This window comes from Echinops telfairi, unplaced genomic scaffold (assembly GCF_000313985.2).
Source record: "Echinops telfairi isolate 266 unplaced genomic scaffold, ASM31398v2 ScPeMD7_18;HRSCAF=68, whole genome shotgun sequence".
In the NCBI taxonomy this organism is placed as follows: domain Eukaryota; kingdom Metazoa; phylum Chordata; class Mammalia; order Afrosoricida; family Tenrecidae; genus Echinops; species Echinops telfairi.
This window is the reverse complement of record NW_022103915.1, coordinates 7366838-7375262: the sequence shown is the minus strand read 5'-3', so window position 1 is coordinate 7375262 and position 8425 is coordinate 7366838. Positions and strand designations below refer to the sequence as shown.

At 58.9% G+C, this 8425-nt stretch overlaps 1 protein-coding gene across 1 annotated transcript in view; it reads right to left on the bottom strand.

Moving 5' to 3' along the window:
- The window catches only part of DYNC1H1 (dynein cytoplasmic 1 heavy chain 1), a 58023-nt gene that overhangs the window by 31394 nt on the left and 18204 nt on the right, over nucleotides 1-8425 (bottom strand). The window contains exons 8-16 of the mRNA XM_030885054.2: nucleotides 6030-7106; nucleotides 5277-5456; nucleotides 4294-4443; nucleotides 3771-3917; nucleotides 3282-3422; nucleotides 2159-2335; nucleotides 1907-2017; nucleotides 1700-1819; nucleotides 958-1197 (exon numbers count right to left, since the gene is read on the bottom strand). Coding sequence (XP_030740914.1) covers nucleotides 958-1197; nucleotides 1700-1819; nucleotides 1907-2017; nucleotides 2159-2335; nucleotides 3282-3422; nucleotides 3771-3917; nucleotides 4294-4443; nucleotides 5277-5456; nucleotides 6030-7106 — 2343 coding nt within the window. The remainder of the gene's footprint in view (nucleotides 1-957; nucleotides 1198-1699; nucleotides 1820-1906; nucleotides 2018-2158; nucleotides 2336-3281; nucleotides 3423-3770; nucleotides 3918-4293; nucleotides 4444-5276; nucleotides 5457-6029; nucleotides 7107-8425) is intronic.

Below are 8425 nucleotides of genomic sequence, written 5' to 3'. Positions count from 1 at the left end.
CTGTGGGACGGAGTGCGGCTGCCCTGTGGGACGGAGTGCGGCTGCCCTGTGGGCTCTATGGAAGCAGACTGCCACTGTTCCCTGGAGGAGCAGCAGGTGGATTTGAACCACCAACCTTTCGTTAGCAGTTGGGCTTTAAAAAAAGAGAAATATTTAGGAGGAAAAAACTTAACCAGAGAAACAAAAGACCTGTACATACAAATCGACAGAACACAACCACAAGAAGCCAAAGCAGACCTTCCCACGTGGACAAATACACCGCGCTCCTGGACAGGAAGAACTGTAACATTGTGCAAATGTCAAGTCTACCTAAAGCAGCTGTTCTCAACCTGCCTCATGCCACAACCCTTTCAGACAGCTCCTCATGTGCTGGTGACCCTCCAACCACAAAATTATCTTCGTTGCTACTTCATCACTGTGATTTTGCTACTGTTATGAATTAGGGCGATCCCTGTGAAAAGGTCACTCGACCCCCAAAGGGGCCGAGACATACAGGTTGAGAACTGCTGACCTAAAGTGACCGGCAGATAGAATACAATTCCAACCCAGATTCCAACATCATTCTTTCAGGAGAGGGAAGAACGAGTCTTTTCCAACTCTACATGGACAAGAGAGACCGGGTAAAGGTAAACGGAGAACCGCTGAAGAACAAGGTCAGAAGCTTCATTCACACTTTCCGACCTCAAAGCCTACCAGGTGCTGCCTACCTCCTGGTTAGCAGTCAAACTCTTAGCCACTCTGCCACGTGGGCTCTGTAACTGAAGAACTAGAGCCCTTTAGCCTTTAAAACTGTTTCCAGACCCAACAGGTCATTACTGGTGATCTGAGTCAGGAAAGGTTAAGTGTTCTTGCTTCCGTATTTCCAAGTTTACTACGGGCAGCGCCAAACAGGCCTTCAGCGCAGAGGGGAGGAAGCCCGCGCGATGGCCTCGCGAAGCCTCAGAGAAGGGCACTCACAGTGACAGGCTTGGTCTTCTCCCAGTCGCTCAGCAGGTCGATGGTGCGGCTCTCCACAGCCCGGTCCTCCTGGACGATCTTCATCTGCAGGTTGGCCACCTGCTGCTGGATGGCCGAGTCCTTCCGCCGCATGATGTCATTGAAGGCCCCCCACTCGCCCTCGATGTTGTCGATGTAGAGCCAGGAGGGCGGGAACTGGAAACGCTGCTTCTCCAGCAGGCGCTGGCCATTGCGGTAGAGCTGTGAGCGGGAGGACAGAAGGGTTGGCGGTGCGCTAAAGGTAACTGGACCCACGACCCGCTTTCCACGGGGCAGACGGCACCTCGGCTGCAGAACACAGGCCGCTCAGACATCCGTTCTTCTCCTGGAGCTTCTGCCCGAGGACCCCTGGCGTCCAAGGGCAGAAGCTCCACGAGGGCTCCGCGGCCAGCATGGTTACTGGGCTGGGTGTACCCATGTGGCCTCGAGCAGGGGGTGACGTGTGCTGGGCATGCACTCCCCACCCCAACTCCCACTGAGTCACGAGGGATCTGAGTGTGACCGCCTGGAATTCAGCAACGTAAAGACACAGAGACGGAAGGAAGCCAGTGCCCCTCCACCTCGCTGTGACCGAAAACCACCTGCAGATGTCCAGGAGCACAGCAGGTGGCCGGCCGCAGGCTGCTCCTCAGAACGCAAACATCGCAGAAGACGCGCCAAGTGAGGAGTCCTGGGGGGCATGTCTAACTCGCACAGCACTCACCTCCACCTGCTTCTCGAACTGCTTGATTTTCCGCTTCAGAGACTGCACGTAGGTGATGAAGGTGACCGCGTCAGAGGTGCTGGCCGTGTCCACCGAGTGCTGCTCCAGCTCTTGGCGAGACTACGGGTTCAGAGCGCGTGCGCGGCGGATAAGCGGGCAGGCTGGGATCACCGGCCGAGCCCCGCGCTGCCGCGGCCCACCGCTCACCTTGGAGATCTGGCCGTGGAAGTCCGTCATGCTGGAGCCCAGCATCTGCCCGAACTTGCTGAGCACCTCCTTGTGCCAAGAGTCGTACTTCAGGTTCACCTTCGACTGCACCTGCAGGGGCGAGAACACGGGACATGGAGGGCGTTAGCACCTCCGGGCGGGAGGGGAGGTGGGGGGAGGTGGGTCTGGGTGCTCTGCGTGGCTCTCCCAGCCACCCGGGAGCCTTCCCATGGGTTCGCTGGCCCCGCTCACCTTGCCGTAGTCTATGACCACCGGCCCAAACTCTTTCTTGGTTTCCGCATTGTCGAAGGTCCCTCTGGCCTTCCGTATCTGGACCAGGAGGGCCTGCCACTTGCTCAGATCTTCCCCAAGGCGGTTGTAGATGTTCTCGGCTTGCATGTCCCACAAGCATTGATACTGAAGCCAGACCTGCGGGGGAAGCAGGGGCCGGGCTTACGTTTGTCGTCATGCAAGATGCCGGGATGTGCCCTGCTTGGGGGCCGCTAGAAAGGCTCAGGCTCTTTCGTTTCCACCCCACTGGCATCGGGTCGAATCTGACTCACAGTGTGACCCCACAAGGCAAAGGAGAACTGCCCCTCAGGGTCTGTCCTCTTTATAGAACCAAGTGGAACAGCTGGTGGGTTTGAACGACCAACCTTTGGGTCAGCTGCCAAGCACTTAACCACGGAGCGGCTGGGGCTCCCTTTATTATCATACTTGAAATATCCTGGCAGCTGATTCTCAGAAAAGGGCACTGACTCTTCCCAGTGATTAGTGCTGATGGGTGAACAGGGTGAACACTAATTAACGTCTCTGAATTGTCCACCTGAAGCTGATAAACCCAAAAACCCAGCAGCTGTGGCAGGTGGATCCTCGCTCACAGCGGCCCTGCAGGGTGGAGCAGAGCTGCTCCTGGTGTTCTGGGCTGGACATCGTACGGAAGCACAGAGCCCCACCTTTCTCCCGAACAGCAGTGCTTCTCCATAATTTAAGAACAAGTAATACAATGTTCTGTTCTACTCGCTGTAAATAAGAAACCTATTTAACAAAACGGGGAAATAGCATTCCACAACCACGGATTTGGAGCTGACGAGGGGGCTTCACAAAGTGTTGGTGAAAACGCAATGAAAAGCAAATGGAATTTCCCCAAGACCTGCTTTACGCCCCCTCCTCATGGATGTTTACCCCGCCCCCCTTTATTAATGACCAAATGCAAACGTGGCCTCCGTTCGACGGATCTCCCAGTTAACTGATCCCCCAAAGCCTGGCCATCTGCTCTACAACCAGCGGATGCTATTGATCTGGTGCATGGCCCGTCTGTCACTCTCACGTGAGCGGAGCCTGCCGCAACTGAGCAGGACCTGCGGCCTCTCACCTTGACGTACTGGCCGACCTCGGTCACGATTCCCATCACCGCGGAATACGACTCCTCCAGGGCTGCCGGGCCGTCGGGCATCCGTGTCAGAGCGTTCCGGTAGAATTTCTCTTCCTCGGTCAGCTCATAGTGGACGCCCACCTAAGCAGCCAGAGCCACATGGGTTTCTCGCTTCGTTCTGGGCATTCTCCAAGGTCCCAGACTTCCCATCATCATGCCGTTGCACTCTGCTAGTGCCCCCCCCACCCCACCCCCGCCCGACCCTCTCAAGCCACGGCAGGGCCCTTAAGACCGTAAACTCTGGTTCACAGGAGCAGACCGCCTCATCTGCTCCCAGTGTCTGGAGGGCTTGAACCACCGACAGTGCGGCTGGCAGTGCACCGCTTCTCCAACAGTGCCACAGGGCTCCTGCTGGCCAGGGTGCACATGGCGTCAGATGGCCAGCGAAGCCCGGAGCCTGAGAGGTGGGCGGGGCCCAGGCAGGCTCACCTGATAGCGCTGACTCTGGATCCGGGGGAGGGACAGGATGATCATCTTCCAGGCGAACATCTCCTGGTAGAGCTTGTACCTGCACTCCTCGATGGGCGGGTTCAGGTAGATCACCTGGTTGGTGATTCTCAGCTCGTGGACCACATTCTGGGAAGGAAAGAAGAGGCTTACTCAGTCCCCTACCTGGCCTGGTTTTCACACCCATACCTTCCTGCCATGCCTTCACCGGCTACTTCTCTGTAGCCCTGACTTAGCCGCTTCATTAGTAGATGTGGCCCTCCCCACAGAGGCCACAGAAGGTCAGAAGTCAGTCCTGTGCGGCTCCCCTAGGGCTGTGGTCTTAAGCCACAACAGGTGCAAAGGGAGGTACCAGCTGGCTGAGGAGAGCTTGTGACACACACACACACACACACACACACACACACACACACACACACACACACCACACACACACCACACTCACACCACACACACACACACACCACACACACACGAGAGCCTTCCAGCCACAGGAAGCACTCACCTTGATCTTCGGCTCACCACCAGGTTTGTGGCTGACTTGAGGGGCATCTGTATCCATGTCAACTTCGGCCTTGTCTTCCGCTTGACCGAGGAGGACCTGGGTCCAGGCTCTGAGGCCAGCTTGCAGGCGGACACCCAGGATCCTCTCAATCTACAGAAAGAGCAGGGTCAGGAACGGCATCTACTCCACAGGTGCGCCCTCAGAGCAAGCAGTCGCTGCTGTGGCTCAAGGGTGAGCAGCTCCTAGACAGTGAGGTTCCCCCCACCCCACTGCCCCCCTCCAGCTGACAGCCTACACTGCCCTCTCTGGGCTACCCTAGGCTGCCTGTTACCTCTTAGGGGGCGGGCCACCGTCCTCGTGGCTGAGAAGTGACCCACATACGGCTCACTGCCCCCGCACAGCAGAAAACCCAGAGCCCAGGGAAGTGCTCGTAGCCAGCCCGCGGGCACACCTGGGGCACGCAGCCACAGGAGAACACACTTCCTTCCAGCCACAAGCGGAGCCCCGTGTCGGAGGGCAGAGGGGGAGTGTGCCCCGAACAGGGTGTGTGGGGCCACCACCTGCTCTGTGAAGCTGTGAGGGCAAACGGGGGTTCAGGAGAGTGGAAGGTGTCCCTCTCGGCGTCACTGTTCCACTGCGCGGTGCACCCTGACTCATGTGCCCGTTAACTTAGTGGTGAGGCTGGCACCAGGCTGGGTGGCAGTTTTCCTTCGGTTGCACACGGGTGCCAATGATCGGAACTAGCATGTGATGGCCCCTGACCTAGATGGATCCTCTACACCAGGAGCAGGAGCTCCCATCTGGCGTGAGGATGAGGGAGGAGAGTCACCCAGTGATAAGAAGAGAGTGCACAGACACGTGCCAATGCCCCCAAGAGTGGTGGGGACTCCTTTTTCTCCCTGGCAGCTCCAGAACGGGAGTGGGCTCGGCTCTGGTGGGGACGATGCCGCTCACTTTGGTGGGCAGGGGCAGGGCCCACCTACCTCCATGTCCAGCTTGCTGACCCAGATGGGCAGGTTGGAGTAGGAATGCAGGTTCAGATCGTCCACGGCTTTCTGGACGCGGTTCAGGATCTCGGAGAAGGTCTTGTGATCGTACATGCACGTTTCCAGGGAGCGGACCTCGAGGTCGATCTTCTCCTCAATGATCAGCAGGTCGTCCACCTGCAGGAGCACGGCGGGACAAGGCCCCCCCTCTGCTCAACTCGGGCTGTGCGGGCACCCTCCCCCATAGCCACTTCCTCCCTGCTCTGCGGTGAGGCTCCCGTGGAAGGGAAGTGTAAGGAGCGTGGGCGGCCTGTCCCCTCGGCGCAGCTCGGGGCCAGCTGCACTGCTGCCTGTGAGGCAAGGTCATGTCGGGGCAGGCAGCTGGCCAGCGCTCTGGCCATGTCCTCTGCCCCACTCAGGTCAGCCTCCTGGTCAACAGCCCCAGCCCTCTCCACAGCACCCACGCCCCCTTTAGTCCACCCCTCACTCTTGTCCAACACGGCCACCTGTGCCCCTCCTGCAGCAGAAGGAGGGGGTCCACAGGTTTCTCCAGGACTGGACTTACATCAGAGACCCTGGGGCAGTGAGGGTCTGGCTGTCCAGTCCACCCAGGGAGGGGCACCTTGGAAGCAAGGCCTGGAGACCTGCTCCCTGTAAACCAGACACCGACAACAGCTGTACGCTGCCCCTGTGTGTGTGTGTGTGTGTGTGTGTGGGGGGTGTCCAGTGAGGACCCGGCCGGGCACACACCTTCTCCTGGAAGTTGAAGACGGTCTCGGCGAGGCGCTGCACGTAGGGGTCGAGCTTGTAGGACTCCCACACCAGGGCGACGCCCTCCGCGATCAGCGCCTGCACCTCCCGCTTGAGGCCGGCGACCAGGAGCGAGATGGTGCTGCGCTCCTCCACCTTCTCGCAGGTGCGCTCGTAGGTGCGCACGCTCTCGATCAGCGAGATGGCGAATGGGTACAGCTGGTTGGCCTGGTGGGCTTTGTTGACGATGGCCAGCGGAACCCGGAAGCCCAGCCACTTGAGGTTGCGCACCTCCTTGGAGAGCGTGATGATCTCGGGCAGGAAGTTCACCTTCAGCTTCAGGACGTTGCCGGTGCGGCCGCGGACGCGGGTGCTCTCGATGGTGAAGATGCGCCCCGAGACGCCCAGGTTGCGCTGCTGCACTTTCCTGGCCCAGTCGTCGAAGATCTCCTGGGTGTTGAGCTTCATGCGGAAGCTGTCGCCGTCCTGCTTGAGCTTCTGGCCCTCCACGTGGTTCTCCCAGCCCTTGCCCAGCACGTCCTCCACGCGCTTCATGTAGGCCGTCAGCTGCCGGTCGATCTGCTTGGCCCAGATGATGGACCCCGAGACGGGGGGCAGGTCGCGCACGTGGCTCATCTTGCACGCCTGGCTCTGCGGGTACTGCACCTTGAACTTGTCGTGCAGCGAGCCGATGTCGTCCTTCACGCGCTGGATCAGCTGCGTCTGGTACTCGCGGATGGCCCCGCGGATGTGGGGCCTGACGAAGAGGGCGTTGAAGCGGGAGAAGATGCGGAACATCTCGTTGGCGTTCTTGGCGGTGCCCAGCTGGTCGCGCAGGCGTGCAGTGATGCGGGTCTCCACGCGGTCGATGCGCTCGTCGTAGCGCTTCATGGCCGCCTCCCAGGCCTCCGTGCCCTCCTTGGAGACGTCCAGCCCGTCCACCTCCTTGACGTTCTCGTATGCCAGGTTGACCTCCTCGATGGCGTTCGCGTCGGCAGCGTCAAAGAGAACCTCCGCCACTTTCATGTCCTGGGGCTCCGGCACCTCACCCGGATTCTGCTGCGCGACCGCCGTGACCTGCAGGCAGAGGTGCAGAACAAAAGGGTCAGCCAGGCGGTGGCCAGAATGCACCTCTCAGCACTGCCCGCCAGCTGGACGGGCCCAAGAACCCCACAGCCAAACCCAAGCTTGAACGCCACCTGCCGCTCCGAGGGAGACGGGGCTTTCTACTCCCGTAAAATTACAGCCTCGGACACGCACGGGGGCCGCTCTACCCTGTCCCATAGGGACTCCACGGCAGTGAACCTCCGTTGTGACAAAGAGCTTCAGTGGGGACAGTTCCCTTGCTTATGCGGCTGAAACACATGCAAAAACCCAACTCCCCCTCTTCAAGGTTCAACCAAGTGCAATCAAAACTGCACAGCAGGGAACCGCTGACACTGGAGAAACGTGACCGATGTCACTGCGCAAATCGTCCATACAACCACAGTCCACAGAGCTGTCCATGCCGCAGAACCATTCAGAGCACACACTGTACCCGCCCGAAGAGACACGTGGAACCAGACTCCACACAACCACATGCTTGCGGGACCGCCCACCAGGGGCCCATGGACACCTGGACGCAACTCAGACAGCCCGCGCATCTGGGCACACTTCACGTGGTTTTCTTTCAGCTCTAACTAAAACGGAGTATTTCCAAGCCCCCCAAGTGAAAGCCACAAACCAGACACTTGTGGCCTCCGTGGCTTCATCACCAGTAATCCCCACGGCCGTGCTCGCCTGGTTCATGCTCCTGGCCACTTTGAAACCCCATTGGGCCGGTCACTGCACACCGCCTTTTGTGTGTGTCCATGGAGAAGCATCCATTTTATGGTGTCATGGTCTCTAAACTGTGGGCCAAGACCAACTTTGTTAAATAGGACTTTGTGTTTTATTTCCAGCCCTTAGAAGCAACACGAGGACTCCAGGTGATGGCATCTTTCTCTCACAGGGTGATGGGTGGGCACCAAGTGTCAACCCTGAAGACAGCAGCCCGTTACGTTCCCACCGTTACCCTCTTGTCGCCACCTGGGTGCCAGCCTGTTAGCATTAACCAGTGAACATGCCGTGGTATTTGCTTTACCACAAACTTACCGTCTGTCCATTGCCATCCACCGCCCCATCTGTCCATCCCCATCCACCTCCCCGTCTGTCCATCCCCATCCACCTCCTATCTGTCCATTCCCATCCACCTCCTATCTGTCCATTCCCATCCACCTCCTATCTGTCCATTCCCATCCACCTCCCATCTGTCCATTCCCATCCACCTCCCGTCTATCCATTCCCATCCACCTCCCATCTGTCCATCCCCATCCACCTCCTATCTGTCCATCCCCATCCACCTCCTATCTGTCCAT